The following is an 18,300-nucleotide window of genomic DNA, read 5'->3' on the forward strand; positions in this document are numbered from 1 at the left end:
GATTCTCTCGTCCACTCTTGAATTGATTGAAATTTTTTCGAATCACATTGAACAACTAAATGTGGCAGGTGATAAAAAAAATAGTTAAATTATGCAAAAATTATGCTCTGTTTGTTTGAATGGTACTCTCTTACGCATTTTGAGTAGTTAGAATGTCTTTGAATTGCCGATTTAGCAATGGTTGAAACCCATAAAAACGAAATATGGTATATGTTTAAAATTTCTCACACTGCCGTTAAGATGTGATCTAGCTATTCTTATAATCTCTTTTCCTACACTCTTTTCGTCCTACACTCTTTCGCCAACGTTCGATAAATCACGTTTTCGTGTCGAACATGCTTTTAATAAATGTCAATTGATAAATACATTTAACGCCGCGTCAACAGAGGTATGAAACTGATTTTTCGAAATTAATAAAATAGCTGCTTAACATCATGTTAAAGCAATTAAAAATGTTAATTATATTTTATAAATCAAATGAGCAACGAACCGTAGTCAAAGTTGAGACCAAAACAAATGGAATGAAGCAATTGAAATTCTATTAAAACTACGAGTGTTTTATATGAAAAAAAAAAATTAAAATAAAATAAAATAAACACCGATCGAGAGGGCACATATACAAAGCTGATGGTTGCCTACCCACAACAGCTCTAGCGACACATCATTGGCCTTAACGGCAGCGTGTGTGCGGTGTGGCCAATAGTTTTACATATGGCTATAAATTTGTGGCGCGTTTCGAACGAAATAAATCCAACACTCACGCATTTTGAAATATTGTATAAATAGTTGGTGCGTGTGTATGTACTCAAGCATTTGTGACAAAAATGGACGCATCGCTTGCGTTGCGAGCGTGAGAGGCGGCAGCAGCCGTTTTGTTTGAACAAAAATGGCTAAAAATTCGAAATTTATGCAAAACGCTGGACATGTCAACATTTTCATAAATTTTCAATACAAAACTGTTGTATACACAAATTCGAACTTTTTCCGCAATCAATTTGTTTTATTTGGATTTTTTGGTATAATAAAGTAAAAATAATTAGCAGCGCGTCAATGAAATGGCCACAAAAAGTGGCGAAACGAGTTTTGGGTTTGTTGTTGTTTAGATTAAGGTCTCCATTGTATTGGTGCGCCTCTGCAGCAATTTGTTGTATTAAAAATTTTAATTTCTAATTTATTTATAAAAACATACATATTTACATGCATATTTATAAATATTTAGTTTAAGTTGTCGCTCCTGTCAACAACAAAATGGTTTTCCTAATTTATTGTATTTTAATATACATTGTTTTTTTGAACGAAATTTTATTCAACATGCGTTTTTGTCATTTCGTAAAAACTGTGGGAAAATAATTTCGCAAACATTTAACGATTACGTAATTATTTTTATTGGCGGCGGCTGAGGCGGCGAGCGGATTTCGTCCAGTTTTATACACACATATGTATTGATGTGCAACATTTTTGCTGCATATACATGAATATTTGTGTATTTGCGCACTTGTCGTCTCAAATGCACACACACATACATACATACACGCAGCGCGCTTTTAATGGCATATTGGCTATAAATGGCGTTAACGGCGTTGTCATTCCGTTTTTATATGCCTCTGGTATGTGTTTTGTATTTGCTTGTATTTATTTGTTTGCTATCTCCATTACAAGTCACATCTCTATTACTCGTTTAAGCGCGCGACTTCTACATTTTACATCGTTGTAATTGATTAATTCGCCAACACCAAACGTACTTATTAAGCTAACAATCGATGTTTTAATACGTTTGTTGCCATTTTCGTTATGAAATGCAATCACAAGTGTACGTGTACATTTTTTCCATACTTTTATGTACATACATATGTATGTACATACAATGTCAGTGTAGTATTGGCGAATTTGGCTTGTGAGAAAAAAGCTAGCAAGCAATCGTTCGTAAAGTTAGAATCGTTGCTAAAGGAATGTCGGAGATGAAGTTCTTTTGTACATTACAACAATAAAATCAATCGATACTATTTTCTAAGTAGTTTAATGTGATTATTTGAAAACGCAGCGAGGTTGCAAGTAGTCCTTATTTGCATAAACACACACCTCATCTAATAAAGATGAACTAAAATTGTGGCTGCTAAAAAGTTCAATTGTTTGAGAAATATTCATAAGAAGTTGGTTTGCAGGTGAATTAGTCTAATCATACATGGTTATCATTAGGCGGATGATCATCGTAGCAAGTATATACAGTGCTATTTAAATTCGATTAGAATAATAGTTCTAACAATAGTAATAAAATTAGAAGAAGACATTATTAGCACAGTGAGATCACGGATAAACTCTTATTAGGCAACATTAAATATTTTCAAGAAATTGAATCATTGAAGAAAAATTTACTGTAAAAGACATAATACGCAATTCTTTACAAATATATCCATCATCTATTGTTTTGTATTGGGTTCATAACTATATTCGTGCAATTTTTTTTTAAATTTAAACTTTTATTTAAGAGAAACATGTGCAATAGTATTATTCAAAGTGCGGCCCATCTGAGGCTATATCGTTTTCACATCTTTTAGGCAACTTGTGGATTTCATCGCAAAATAACTGCGCTGGTTGAGCGGTCCAGAATGAATCAAGCCAATTTTTGATACCCTCTTTTGCTGTGAACCGTATTTCAGTGAGCGCGTTATTCATCGACCGAAACAAATGATAGTCAGAAGGGCCAAGGTCTGGGCTTAAAGGCGGGTGAAGCAAAACTTCTCAGCCGCTGCTTACCAAATCATTTTTAACCGGTCTTGGTATATGCGGCCGAGCGTTGTCATTATGGAAAATTATTGCCGACTTTAGAACCTCATAATAAAGCTCGCCTTTCTGATCCAACCAAATACAGAGCACTACTTTGGCGTCAGACATGATTTTTGGCTTAGGGTTGTCGAAATTGAGTAATTTTTCATCACCAGTAATAATCTGAAGTAAGAACGACTTCTTTTTGTAGCGTTCTGCAGCATTTCTGACATGCAAAACCATTTCAAATCATTTAGTGCCCAATTTCTGTGTTTGTATATATTCGGCTGCTTTTTAATAATTTAAAATGACTGCGCGAGTGATTTTGATTTTGTTTTCTTTTTTGATTTAGTTTTTCTTCGTCGAGTAACGCTTCCAGTTTTGAAATGATTACCCGAGTGACTTTCAAAGATTCTGCGAGCTATTCATGTGTTTGGGAACAATCGAATAATACATCCAGTTCCATATCTTTAAACTTTTTTGGCCACCCAGGACGTTCAACGTCTACCCAGCCAAGATCATCACTTTTAAATTTTGCACATCATTTTTGGCGCGTTCGCTGAGCTATAACATATTCACCATACACTTCCACCAAAACGCTATGACATTCGGTTGAGCTTTTTACATAGTGGAGTAATGAAGAAGAAAAAACAATATTTCAGGTACAAGTTCGACATTTTTGAGTGAAAAAAATTATTTGCGTTTAGCTTTCAAATTAATGACACATACTGAAAGGGGCGCAACTAGCTTTCCAATGGATGTTTGGAATATTGAAACAATGGAATAATAACCAAGTTACACCATCTCTTGGCAAACTACATGAGTATGGTTATAGAATTTAGAAGATACAATAAATGTCTCACCTGCTTCTATTGCTGTTAAGAAAGAAATAATTTCTGGATTGGTCAGTCCAGAGCCCTTGAAAAAGGATTAATTTTAAGACTGGATATGGTGTAATAAAAAAGTAATAACGTTTTTCTCTTTCAACCTTTATTGAATATATATACAAGTATATAAGAAAATCCTTATATAGACATTTTGATATAAAGTGGCGGCTAAACTTCGAGATAACTTTCTCCAATAGTCTCCTAGTGCTATCTTCCCCCGATTTGAAAAATGTAGCGCCGAGAAAAACGCGTTTTAAATTTTACTTGCAGAAGATGACTGGGCTGAAGGTTTCAACATTACGGTGGTTTAAACGGGGAAATATTTATATTTACTAGTCTACTATTGGATAATGTTTTAAGGACCCTAAAATATACTTTAAGCCAAAAGTTAAATCTTTGAAAATCCTAGACTTGCCTATACCTTTATATATGTATGTAATTCCGCATTGCTGGGTGAACACTACATTTTACTATTGTTATTGTTCTTGTAACTGCAGAAAATATTTTCCAAATAATTTTCAGAACAGTCTCTAGACAATCTTACGACAGTCGGGTTTTCGTAGGAACGCACAGTTATTTTTTGACGAATGCGCTTTTATTCTAATTTAATGTACTTGTAGTTATTTCTTTTACATTTTTATATTTTCAAATTTTTATTGAATCGAGTTTCTTCCAGTCTTAAAATCTGCTGTCAGGCAGGTGAAATAGTCTTCCATATACTCATGATCAAAGCGAATTCTCTCGTATCGATTAATTTATATAATACATGTATATGGTATATATTTTCTACAATGATGTAGGTTTTTTCCTGATTCTTATTTATTTGATCTCTTCTTGGCGACTGAAAGGATATCACAACCCATGTGTTAATTAGATTTGGTCCCTCTCATACACCTACAAGATATGTATATCAATGAATATGATCAATACTTAATTTTAGCCTAGAAAAAAATTAATTTGATTTTATAGTCTTGTATTTATTTTTAAAACTATGAGCAACGCCTAACATGTATTTGCTCTGGTATAATTCTATATATACATACATATGTATGTGCATACATTATTCAAAACATTCTGAAATTTTTCTTAAATAGCTTTGATATGTATTATTTATATTTTGAAATTTTGAAACATTTATTTTCAGAGCAATCCATATGCATTGAAAGATTCAGCAACTGGCACAGAAATGACTGCTTGGACATCAGCTGGGCTGCAACCAACTACCGGATATTACTCATACGACCCGATGTCCGCTTATGGGTGAGTACAGAAAATGTTCAAATAAATTCTTTTTTAATGTAGCAACAAACTACAATATATTAAGTTTTTAGTTAGTGTTAGGATTAAAATATATAAAATTATTTGAATATAAAATATTTTCGAACTATTTTTTTAGTATATTTGTGCAATTGTTAAGTGATTATTTAAAATAAATAATAATTATTACTACAAATTAATACCCTCAAAACAATTTACTTCAGTGTCGATCATACATCAGCATATTATATAACTCAAATTAAGTAGCAATAAAACTTTAAACACATCATTTACTGACTAACACGAATAAATCACCAGCAAACGCGCGCAATGAATGCGAAAATTATAATAAATTGAGCACAATTAACTGCAAATTACTAACAAAAATAAATGAATTGAAAAGTCTGACACTTCGACGGTCATTAGTGAGCCGCCGCAGCAAGCAGGCGCACACTCATTAAATATAAAAAGCAAAAACAATAAAAAAAAAGAATAAAACAATTGAAATGCGACAAAATTTTGGAGTTGTGACACACAAACAAGCGGCCCTAACTGCCCATAATTAATTGCAAAAGATTTGCGTAGCACTTAAAATTGATTTGAATTTAATTGTTGAATAAAGCGCAGCGCCGCAACTCACCATTGCTGGGTCACCGTAGATGGATGACATAAAAAGCGCGCACACACTTACAAGTATACAGATTTGTATTTGTATGTGGATACGGAGAATTTCCAATTGTTTTGCTGAATGCGGCGCAAAATTATTTATTTATGATTGCGGTGGAAATAATCGCATTTAATTGCATACAAAAGTCTGTGTGCTACAGCAACAACAACTAAATAAACATTAACATGTGTATAAACAAATAAACAAAATGCAGTCGACTTGGCCAAGCCCAGTTGGCATGGTGGGCGATATGTAAGTGGATGGCGAAGTGTGGGCGCGGCGTGTGCTAGCAAGTGGAGCAAGCGAAGCGGTGCACTTTGGCTGCGTGTATGACAGAGGAAAAGGTTCCGATTCGTTGGGCTTGCGTGCAAAAGCGGAAATTCAACTGACATACATAAGCATTTACTTACGTATACATATACATACGTACATGCACATTTGTAGGTGCTCGTGTATTTGTGCGTGCTTGTGCGCCATATTTTCCTCCATATTTTGTGACAAACCGCACTGCAATAAAATTACAACAATAGACCATTAAATCAGCAATTAAACGCTTTGAAAAAGTGCTGATAAAATATAAAGCTCTAATTTGCTACACTATTTTGGAATATTATGGGCAGACATTTTTTATCGGAACGAAAGTAGTAAAAAATATACAAAAAGAGAAAGTTGAAGCAATTTGAATTTTGTTTTTGATCATAAATTTTATAAAATACTTTGATTACTATTACAGTTATCATATTCTTTTCTACATATAGTATGTAAATATATTTGAGAATATTCTCCGAAAATTCGAGTTGGCAAACGGTTTCGGAGATATGAGCGTATTTGTAAGACTTTTTTAACTTTCGACTTTCTTAAATATATATATATTTATTAGTTAATCGTCGAAGGAATATCATTTTTGATAATAATTTCAGTTTTTTGGTCCTTCTAAGGTCAGCGAATGGATCAAGATAATTAGAAATATATTAAATTTGGTAAATTTACAGCTTTTTTAATTAAAGTGCCTCTTCAAAGAGCAGTGAACGACTCTTTTTCTGCCTTGCAATTGGATATAACTCATAACTAACATGCTAAGAAGAATTCAGCGTCTAGTGGCCGATATATCTATTTAGTATATTTTTTTTAAATTACTACATTGGGAAAACTTCAAGCATAACTCTGTTTCCTAGGGATTGAATGGCTATGATTTTAAATATTTCTTACTCGATCTTTCTTTCGTTCTCGCATCAAAATATTAAACAGGATTATTATAAAGATCAATTGTTGAATCTGAGGAAAGTTAGTTTTTGCTCTTCTATATATTTTGGTTATTGTTATCTTACGTTGCTGAGGGTATTTATAATAATTTCTTCCAAAAACTATGTAACTGATATGTTAAGGATCTCTGAAATGAGTCGGACCTTGGAAACTGTATTTTCTTTGCTAGGCTCACTTTCAGCCTATTTGTTATACTTTTGATCGGTAAGTTTGAATGGCAGCTATATGCTATAATGGTCCAATCTGAACAATTTCTACTAAGATTGTAGTTACGCCTCGGATAATTATCTATGCTAAATTTCTTGAATATGCCTTGTGAACTAAAGAATTTTTCCCTTTAAGAACTTGAGTTGGATTGGTCAATTTGGATGCCAGCTATATGTTATAGTTGTCTGATCTGAACAATTTCAGCGGAGTTTGTATCATTGTCTCCTATAATAATCTATGCCGAATTTCAAGAAGATACCTGGTCAAATAAAAAAGTTTTCCATGCAAGAACTTGAGTTCAATCGGTCAGTTTGTATGATGGGCGTGTCCGACATAAGAGCAGCATTTTGGGGGGAAAACGATGTGTGCAAAATGTCAAGTCGATATCTCAAAAACTAAGAAACTAAATCGCGCATATACAGACAGATGGTCAGGGTAAATACACTTTTAAGGGTCTCCGAAGTGTTCTTTTGGGTGTTTGAAGCAAACTTTATATATCTTGCTCAGGGTATAAAAATTTAATATCTAGATCTAAGTTTTGTTTCACAATAACTTTTATAATTTAGTGCAATTTTATTTATGCTCTTAATATTTAAGGTAATATATTGTATTTACCTCTTAGCAATAAAGACCTTTGTAACTCTCCTCGTTCGAAATAAAATACTGTACATTCACAATACGATAGCGCGGTACACGCGACGTCGGTGCTGTTTGTTTTGGCCCCAACCAACCGCTTTAACAACTAAAACTCGTTGACAAAATGGCAAAAGTGGGTTGTAGCCAGGCGGGCACTCAGTCAGCCATTATCAGCGGTACGGCGAGTCAATCTTGGCCGTTTTGCGAGTTTCGCGAGTTTCGCGTGTGGAGCTTTATTTGCACAAAAATATTTTCGTATGTGTTGCAAATTATTGTGCGCAGATAATAATTGTTTGTAGTCTAGAAAGCAAAGTGCATTAGCAATAAAAAATGCTAATAATTATTGCGCCTCCCAACCGGCACCGACAGCGCTGCTCAGACAACGGAGGCAATTTGGTTGAAAGCGCAACATTTTTAAACGCGTCAAAAAAGCGTAAAATTATAGCTTCGATTGATAATTAGAGCGCATGCCTGGGCGCGCTGTGGCTGCGTGACGCGGTGGACACTTTTAGGTGGCGTGCGCGCGCTGAAGGCAGCCAGATTGGCTGCTTTAGCAATGCTTGCCGCCTTGTAGTTGGTTTAATTGCAGCGCTTGTTGTCATTATTAGTTAGAGATGTTTTTTTTTGTTTTTGTTATTGTTGCTGATGTTGTTATCGTGGCTTTACTACATTTTTAACGGCACTTTTTTATGCGGTTGCGCTTTTTTGTGGGCACACAGTTCTTGTTTTCTGCACAATTATTGTTTTTGTTGGCACTGTTGTGTGAACAAGAATTTGATTTGTTTACAAGATTACAAGTTTTGTTCGATATTTGTATTTTTACTGTTACCCGTTGGTGGCAACATACTTGCAAGTTTTTATATATACATACATACATTGGTTGTTGCTGTTTTTAGACTCGTCTAGCTCGCTGATTCTCTATTTGCTATAATTAAAAGCCAAACAAATATGCCCAGCAAATACAAAAACAAATCGTCAGCAGCTTGTACTCGTACGACTATGTGTGTGTGTGTGTGGGGGAGCGCACGCATTCAACCTTACTCGGCCAATATAATGGAACCACACATTTTCGACCAATTTTACATGCTTAAAGCGCATGTTTTGTGCGGCCATAGCGGTGAATGTAGAATTCATGTTTCAAAATTACCACAGTTTGAGGTTCGTTCGTTATGTAGACGCGTCTTATCTGTGTATTTGTCAGTTTGTCGATTGTGGGCGGTGAATTCGTGGTAATGTGGACAAATGTTAGTAAAAGCCTAAGGCGTTGAGGCGCGTCAACGCTACATTTGTTGATCAATTTTGTGAATTAACTGTACTTTCGGAGCATTGTCAAAATTACAACATCGAAATATTTAGTTTTTTTTTAATTTAGAAAAAAAAAATATATTATTGGCAGTATCATTTGACAAAAATTAACTTTAAGTGAACGTTGTGATGTATTGTTTGGAGTTAGATTCCAATATAAGCACGTCATGAGCCATTAAAAAGTTTCATTTAAAACTCAACACCTTTTCGATGTTGGCTATGGGGGCAATGGGGGAAGAATCTTAGTCGAGCTTTTAGGTTAGGTTAAGTCGTAGGGTTGATACAAAAATCGATGGATCTCACTTTGACAGATATTCAGGTTTTGTGTTACCTTAAACTCCTAAAAGTGGATCACCAGATTCTCATAAATTGACGAAGCATTTTTAGCTTACCACAAATTTAGTAAGGCGATTAATATCAATCCCAACCACTTCGCTAGGTTCGTTCAAGGTGCGTCTACCGACATATTTTAAACTCAGTCTGGTATAAACCGGACAATAGAGGTGGAAGTCACAAGATGATTCCACCTCGCCCTGCTCCATACAGCTTTGCCAAAGAGCGTCCGACAGAATATTTAGCATCACCATGTGTAAACCTATTGGACAGTGGCTCCAGGCAAAACACCAACAATTGCGACGAGATTGGCTTTGATAAGAGCCAGTAGTTCGGACGACCTACAATATAACAATACATACAGACATACAATCTAATATGGAAGAAGCTTGAAGCCATTTCTAATGAGGTCATGCACACCTTGACTTGTTTGGGCGCACAATCAGCGAGCTAAAAGCCAGTATAGTCGCTCAGCTATCGGAGTGAATGCACACCTCTCTGAAGGAAGCTCCACTTCGGAGCAATACATTTACTGCTGCCTTGATGGCAGCCATCTCCGATTGAAAGACATAACAGTGGTCAGGTAGTCTGAAATTAGAGTTGATTTAATAATGCTGGTGGGATTTTCTATATAATCTTAATATTTAATTTAGAAAAATCACTGAAAAACTCTTTGATATGAATTTAAACAAAAAATTCGCAATAAAAACCAGTTAAAAGCCATATAAAAATTGCATCGTTAAACGGAAAGGAGAAGATACATACTAAGCTGATAAGCAAACGAAACTTTGGAGAAATTGCACAGTAACATTAAATAGTACAAAATAATAAAGTAACGGCAAAAATAGAATCCCATAAATGTAATAAAAGCATTACAACAAAACGAAATCAAAGTGGGTACCTAAGTCCATGGTTAATACTTATGCAAGTAAAATCAGGAGCGGGAAATGTTGCTTTAACAAAAACGGCAAATAAACTATGTAAAACTTTCACAGCTCTATGCATTTGACCAATATCCTGCCGTAAAAATATTCAAAACGAAGAAAAAAGTGTGAAAATGTGAAAACCATTATAGTAAAATAGTAAAAAAGAAAATTCAAATGTAAAAAATACATAGAAAGCGAGGCTTCATAAGCCGAGTGCAACAACAACTCTAGAAGCAACTTAAAGTGGCATTGAGTGGCACTCACCGAATGAGCCCTCAACAGGATTTACCAAGGCAGCCAGTGCAAGCAAACGCCAACAGCAAATATAAAAATCAAAGCTTTTTTACAACAATAAAAGCAAAAAGAAAAAACAACAAAAAAACGCTCCGTCTCATAAAAAAGAAAGTATAAAAGCAGTGGCGAAAAAATGGTGCATCCGCCGACGTAAATACATGGCTCGCAGCAACCTTGGCTGCCGGCCAGTGGCTATGAAGCGGCTAACCGTTGGACGCAAAACAGTTGCACGAGCTGCGTCTGAAGTGGTACTTTCGAGTAGTTGGTTGTAAAATTCACCGCACAAGCTGTTGATTCTTGCGGCACCATAAAAATCCCGCAAAAAAATAAAATGAAGAAATAAAAATATATGCTGGCTAAGGCAGTGAAAGCTGCACACTGGAAGATAGAAAAAATCACGTTAGCCAACGTGCTTTTGTGGCGTGGTGGCACGTTGCATGCCGCGCATGCCACAGTGCTGCGCAGTACAAGGTGCCGCATGCATACAAATGCAATATGCAACAATACGCGCTACCCTACCAACGTCTAGCTACACTGGGTACGCGCCGATAATCCATTGCGGAAAGCGCTGAATATGTGGCATGCTGCAACAGTGCGGCGCTGTGTAAAGCACTGTATGTAGTTTTGGTGTAACTTCAACATGTTGAACTACGCGCTACTTTTCTTGCTTTTTTTTTTATTAAGTTCTGTTGTGGTGGCGTTGAATGCTTGGCTTTGCTGCTGTCGTTGGTGTTGCCACCGCTTGACGCAGCGTCTAGTGCGTGCACTGCGTGCTAAAGGACGCCTCAACAGGGTTGTAAGTGTGTGTTTTCTTGTTACTCTCTCCCCGCTCCTGTTGCGATTACTGTGCGTGGATTAAAGGATATGTTGGCGCGCTACTTCGCCATTGCAACATCTACACGTCCTCTCGTTTTCCACGGTTTAAATCGTTTTCCCTTTACGTCGATAGTTGAATTCTTTCCTTTTTTGCCCGCCGGATATTTTTTCGCACTTTGCAGACATAAGTTCGTAATTTCGCTGTGTAAGCGAATATAATGCTTTTTTTCGCTCGCGATCTTACTGCAGCGTGGAAAATTAATTAGTCAAGCGTTGGGGTGAGACTTTAATTAGACAATTTGAGGGAAGGAAAAAGTTTATCAGCAACATTAAATTAAATTTTTGTGACGAAAACTAATATTTAATACAAATAAATGTTGTAATCAAAAATTTTTATATAATTTTCATAACTTGGTTTTGACGCCTTGATGTTTATTAACAAATTAACTTTCTAAGATATTGGAAGATTTCACTGACCTGTGCTTGGCATTTATCTAATATGAAAAAAAAGGACTCTACTTTGGATGAGTACTCTCTGTTTGATTACTATCCGCTCCAATTGTATACATATGTTATGGTTCTCAGTGACCTTTGTTATTAGTTACTAAAAAATATTTTCTCTCGTTTAATTGATTAGATCGTCTTTAGGTTTCAAATCTACTCAAGTATTTTTGTTTTAACACTTAGTCCACATATATATTGTATACTTGACATATTAAGCAGATACATGGTTAAAATAATATGTTTCTAAATACAAGTGATGTGATCTAGGTTAGAATTAAGGGTTTGCAAGGACTCCGAGAAGTAAATGAGTTTCTTCTTAAATAGTACGAGGTATATGATAAGATATGCTTCATGGAAAGTACAAAGAAGATGATTTTGGTTTCTCTTGTAATTATCCGTACCGTTGCCACCGCAACAGATCGGTCAGACTAAATTTTTCAAGTCCTGTTTAATATTGCTGGTTCGAAAATCAATTCCATATAAGGAAGATTTTTAAAACTTTGGAAGATCATCAAAACTTATGATTCTCACTGGCAGTAGCACGGAGCTCTGGAATATCAGAGATATCTTTAACTATGTATGTTTAATGAGTATCGGGCGATTCTATCGTCGGTGCATAATTTGTATTATATATTTGGCTTTTCCTCAAACCCTTCAAGAGCTTAGATATCGAGGATATTGTTGCAGCTTTTAACTCTGTTTGTAGTCTCAATAGATTGTAGAGCGAAGGGAAAGCAACAATGATAATTTTCGGAAATTATATAATGTTGATTTTTTAGATTAATTACACTCTGTACTTCTAACTCAAGATCCTTTCAGAGAAGTAGTGGAATATAAAAGTAATAAATCATTTCTCTGTAGAACAATATGCAGCACCATTTGATCTGAAAACTTTATATTTTAATTTCAAAGTATGAACAGCGACAGATGAAAAAAAAAACTGTAGTATATATTACTTTTTATATAGCTCCAAAATTTTCACAACTTCAATGGTGCTTTAAGCTTTATTACTGCAGCAAACGTAGTAGGCTTTTTTCGTTCAATAAATATGAAAGATATTCCTGATAGCTATGCTTCCAACCGCCCAAATTTAGTTTAAATCTTTAGATTCTGTCAAACCGATAGTTTCAAATAACTTGAGCTAATATATTTCACACTATTATTTTATAAAACCACCTATACTTTTCCATTTTTTTTTTTTTAATTCTCTTTATTTCTTATTTTAGTTACGGCCCCAGCTACGATTTGGCTGCGCGTCGAAAAAATGCAACACGTGAGTCCACAGCCACACTAAAAGCTTGGCTTAATGAACACAAAAAGAATCCCTACCCAACCAAAGGTGAGAAAATTATGTTGGCCATCATTACCAAGATGACGCTGACACAGGTCTCCACATGGTTTGCGAATGCGCGCCGACGGCTCAAGAAGGAGAATAAAATGACTTGGGAGCCAAAGAATCGCACAGACGACGATGATGAAGCGATGGTTTCTGATGAAGAGAAGGAAAAGGATGAATTGGAAAGTGAAAAGATATCACAAGGCATGCATAGTGGAAGTGTTGGTGGCGGGCAGCGAAAAGGTAGGGTAATATAAAGATTAATAAAGTAGACATTGTATATATTATGTTGAAGTGGTGCTAAGCTTTCTGCAAGGCTTTTATTTTGCAAGTAGTTTCCGTTATTAAGTTTGAAGTTATTAAATGTTTGAACCATAAGCTTTCAGAAAGCTAATTTGTATTTTACCTTATTTCTAACCCGCTCAGAGCTTGAAAAAGACGACGATGATCTGCAGGATGATGAGTCAAAATCGTTAGGTTCACACACGAACGAACTTCGTAATCAAAGCATCGGTTTTTCGGGTTCCAGCGTTGGCAGTGCTCCGAGCGGTGGCTACCATGGTTCCGATGGCACATCAAATCATCCACATAGCTACCATCCCTACCATCATCAGCATCCCGCCTACTATCAGCATCAGCAGGCACTATTGGCAGCTAGCGGTTATCCGACCGGTGGTATGCTTAGCAGCAATAATAACAATAATGTAAACAAACATGATGGTAGCGATCCAAAAAACCAGCTGAGCCGGGACTGTGGCGTGCCGATTCCAGCAAGCAAGCCCAAAATCTGGAGTTTGGCCGACACAGTCGCCTGCAAGACACCACCGCCAGCACAAGCAGCAGCATATATGGGCCAGGCGCAGCAGCAGCATCAGCAGCATCAACAGTCGCAACAACAACAACATCCCATGCAGCAGGCGCACATGAACAGCAGCGGTATGGGCAACCATATGGGTTTGTCACAGCAGCCGCCGCCGCCGCCGCAGCAGCAACAGATGCAACAGCCATCAGCGCTGGGAGCACCACCACCGGCAACACATATGATGATGAGCAATTACGGCGCCGGCACAGCCTTCTCGCGGGCGCCGCCTACCACAGCTTACGGGGGTTTTCTAGGGGCTACAATGCAGCAGCTACATACTACGAACAATACCCCATACAACAGCAGCAGCAGCAGCAACAACAACAACTCCAGTCTCCAACACAACAGCAGCAACATTATCAACGGCAGCAACAACAACAACGGTGCGGCCCATACCAATATCATCCCTATCAGCACGCGTATCGCGGCAAATACTACGGCTCAGTCGGTGGCACCATCGGCAGCGCCGCATCCACCGCCCACACACATGCGCTCGAACAACAACAACAACAACACCAGCGCACCACATCATCCGTACGGAGCGGCTCAGCGGGGGATGGGGTTTCCAGAAGCCCAACCCGATACTCCACCCCAAACTCCGCCGAATATGAAGCTGCAGAGCGTAGCAGCGAATCTTTTGCTTACCGCTTCGCAAATCCCTACGATCGCTACTTGTCGCAGTAATGGCAATGCTGGGGGTGGTGCAGGAGCGCTAGGTATGAGCGGCGGTTCAGCGTATGGATCAGCTAACGGCATGCGTGGTTATGCAATGAATTATTCGACACGTTTTGACGAGTACTCGCCACGCGATGAGAGCTCGAGCGGTTCGAGCAGTTGCAGCTCAACGGATTCAACACGTTTGCAGCAGCATGATTCGCCATACAAGGCAGCATATAAAAGGTAGGTGTTGAAGCTCAAAGTGAACTAGAATTTTTCCTATCATGACTAACGCTGTACATATATGTATTATCTTGCCTCTCTCTTTCTCTCTCTCGGCAGCCAACAACTCGCTGGCTTTGTATCGCCCGTTTAAGAGCTGTCAAATTCAGGAGACAAATAATAGCATGACTCTTGAGATCTTCTAGTGGCAAGGTATGTAGAGTTGCATCTAAATGTTAACAGTTTATTATAAAACTTTATAAAATATTCTAAAAAAAATAAAATTACTTTTAATAATTAAAATTTTATAATTTTTGATTTTCCACTCTTTTTCTCTATATTTGCAGACTTTTCCTTTACTTCTAACATCTGGGACATTGTGCAAATATAAATCAACTGAAAAAAAAAAATTCAGTAAAAATAATTTAAATTAACTAAGATTTATTATTAAACTGTTATAATTTCGAGCATATAAAATTAATAAAAAATAATTTGCTAATCGGCACTACATTTAGTTAGTTATAAGTGTAAAGCTAGTTAAGCTCCTAAATCATGCAAACATTTAACAGCAAATTAAAAAGAGAAAAATATAAACATTATCCTTGCATTAATAAATTTCGAAATATAATAAATACATATGTAAGTGTTAAGTAAAATTTTCGACTGTGATAAACTACTGACAACTTGTTAGTTTACTTTTTGAGTGTAATCTGTACTACATACACCCACACACATTGTGCAAATATACATTACAAATACATACATACACACGTAACAATATTTAATACCAATTTAACTTAATTTAATATTTAATACATTATAATAAAATACATTGAAAATAAAATTATGAAAATATAATAAATGTTTTCGTTCATTTAGAATGTTTAGCAATAAAGCGGTGAGTATTGAATTACAATTAACTAGAATGCTGTCACTTTCAAAGGATCGAGCTTACACTTTTATGTTGGTCCTACAAACGAACCCGAGGTTAAGCAATACTAGTGACATGAGACAATAAAGCTGCTAGTTTACCATTTACAGCCTGGCCTTTTTCGAAAGTGCTTTCTGATAAAAATGATGTCTCAAACAAGTAATGAAGGGCTAAGTTCGGCTGTAACCGAACATTTTGGATTTACCACATGTAATGAGTTTCACTAAGGTAGCACACTGTTATTAAAAAAACACGCACAGTAAATTCGTCTAACCTAAAGTCTAACGGTGTGATATCACATGATCTTGGTGGCCAATCGAGTGGCCCAAACCTGAAATTATCTGCACACCGAAGTGTTATCTTAATAAATTCATTTTAAGGCATCAAAGAGTCGGTTAGCATGGCGCGATAACGGTCGCCATTGACGGTTACGTTCTTACTGGCATCATTTTTGAAGAAATATGGACCGATGATTCCACCGGCTCACAAACCACATCAAACCGTTGTTTTTTTATAAAATCACAGCTGTTCAATCTCTTCAGGTTGCTCTCCGTTCCATATGCGGCAATTTTGCTTGTTTACATACGTATTGAGCCAGGAATGGGCCTTATCGCTGAACAAAATTGGATTCGAAAACGTCGAGTCTTCTTGGAACAAGAGCCTATAGAGTGAAGCGACGTCGCTTGGGAAGGCCGAGGGCTTTTAATTTAGTGTTTGCTGGACGTAGTCTATTTGGTCGAATATTATTCAATAATGAGTTATGGGTGATGGTGTTGCGAACAGTACGCTCCGTAGGACGATTATGTTAACCATAAGTTGAGCGAAGCGGGCGAAACATATTCTTTACAGGACGTGAATTTTCGTAAGAAAGTTGAACAATTTGTATACGGTGTTCAGACTTACTTTCCACGATAAAAAGCCAAAAAATAGTGAATAAAAATATCATTACAGCTTGGCATGACTCACGCTTAATTTGTCAAAAAAATACTCTTACGTACCTCTACTTGAATTACCCGCTACATTGATTCTTTTTCTATTCCCTTCAAAATTTACTGAGACATCTCTTTCATTAATTGATTTAAGCAAAGGGGGGCTTGACTGATTTCATCCTCACTGTAGTTAAGAAAAACTATCCACTTAATTCCATTAGAATACACCTTAGGCAGGTTATACTTGTATTAAGTTAACTCCTAGAAAAAAACATCGGATGTCCTATAAAGTGTACGAACATATTTAAGCCGCTTGCATCTGTTGAGTTTAATTTTCTGCAAGCGTGTTGTCAGAGGAGCACCAGTACACCAACGGAAGGCTTTCATGTGGAGATCATCTTGAATAAGTCTGGACATTGTTCGATATACTATCTATTTCCCTTGACATCATTTTTTGTTTTCTAAGGTGACATCTGTGAATGTGTTCGGGAAAGGTTTTTATGGCTCAATTGGTTCGAACTACAAGAGAACGACCACTTCTTTTACTGTCATCAACTGTAGACGTTTGGGAAAAACGATGCATAGTGCGGCTAACAAACATTCTAGAAATATTAAGTTTTTCAAGAAGCTCATAAATTTCACTTTAACTTTTTGCACACTTATATAAAGCAAACGCCACAATACGGTTTTCTTTACTTCCCACCCCATTGTTAATATTGTTAATAAGCGAAAGCAAACACTGGCATGGTTTATTGTACAAGCCAAAGATATAACCTCCGAACATATAGTTCAGATGAGAACACTATCAGAATCAAGTTCTTGCGTGGAAAATTTTTTTATTTGACTAAATATCTTCACCCCAGTTGGAATGGAGTATTATTCAAGGGAACGCTACAATTTCGAGCATAAAGCTGCCATACAAATTGAAAGTTAAAAAACCTGATAGAGATCTACATTAATTATATTTTTTTCTTATTAAGTAATTTTAATCCGACTTGAAGGTTCTTTATATTAAAAAACGTGGTTAAAAAGAGCTAGCAAAACATTTTCCGTTGAAGGCAAACCGCTGAACGGGTAGGTTTTCAGACTTAGTTATACTCGTACATTCAGTTTATTAGTAAGTAAGTAATTTTGAAAAGTATTTACGGTAAATATGTGTGATTACCAATAGCTTTTCATTTGTATTGATGTCAATATATTTTGGTAAGATATTATGTATATATATTACTTAATATATTCATATACATACATTTTTCTATTATTGATAACATTGTTTCTAGCTAAGCTGTCAAGTAGTTCCACAGTTAAACCTAACCTAAAAAATTAACGAAAGTAAATTTCACAGCTGTGGAGCAATTGGTTGGAAAGATATAACATTTTGTGGGTCGTACGTTTTGATATTTTGAAAAAAAAGTAAAAAAAAAGAAATTCGTGTTTCAATGGAAATCTTTTTTTTGTGAAAAAATACTGCTAATATGAAAAAGTTTTGTGCTCTGCGCCAGATG

The 18,300-nt window shown here is 36.2% G+C and overlaps 1 protein-coding gene across 1 annotated transcript in view; it reads left to right on the top strand.

Moving 5' to 3' along the window:
* The window catches only part of ara (araucan), a 39,275-nt gene extending 23,519 nt beyond the window's left edge, over positions 1-15,756 (top strand). The window contains exons 3-7 of the mRNA XM_070111355.1: positions 4,795-4,910; positions 13,085-13,437; positions 13,621-14,956; positions 15,056-15,148; positions 15,283-15,756. Of these exons, the coding sequence (XP_069967456.1) occupies positions 4,795-4,910; positions 13,085-13,437; positions 13,621-14,956; positions 15,056-15,089 (1,839 nt within the window). The 3' untranslated portion in view covers positions 15,090-15,148; positions 15,283-15,756. The remainder of the gene's footprint in view (positions 1-4,794; positions 4,911-13,084; positions 13,438-13,620; positions 14,957-15,055; positions 15,149-15,282) is intronic.
* The last annotated feature ends 2,544 nt before the right edge of the window (positions 15,757-18,300 follow it).

Source organism: Bactrocera oleae, chromosome 6, assembly GCF_042242935.1.
Source record: "Bactrocera oleae isolate idBacOlea1 chromosome 6, idBacOlea1, whole genome shotgun sequence".
NCBI classification, from domain to species: domain Eukaryota; kingdom Metazoa; phylum Arthropoda; class Insecta; order Diptera; family Tephritidae; genus Bactrocera; species Bactrocera oleae.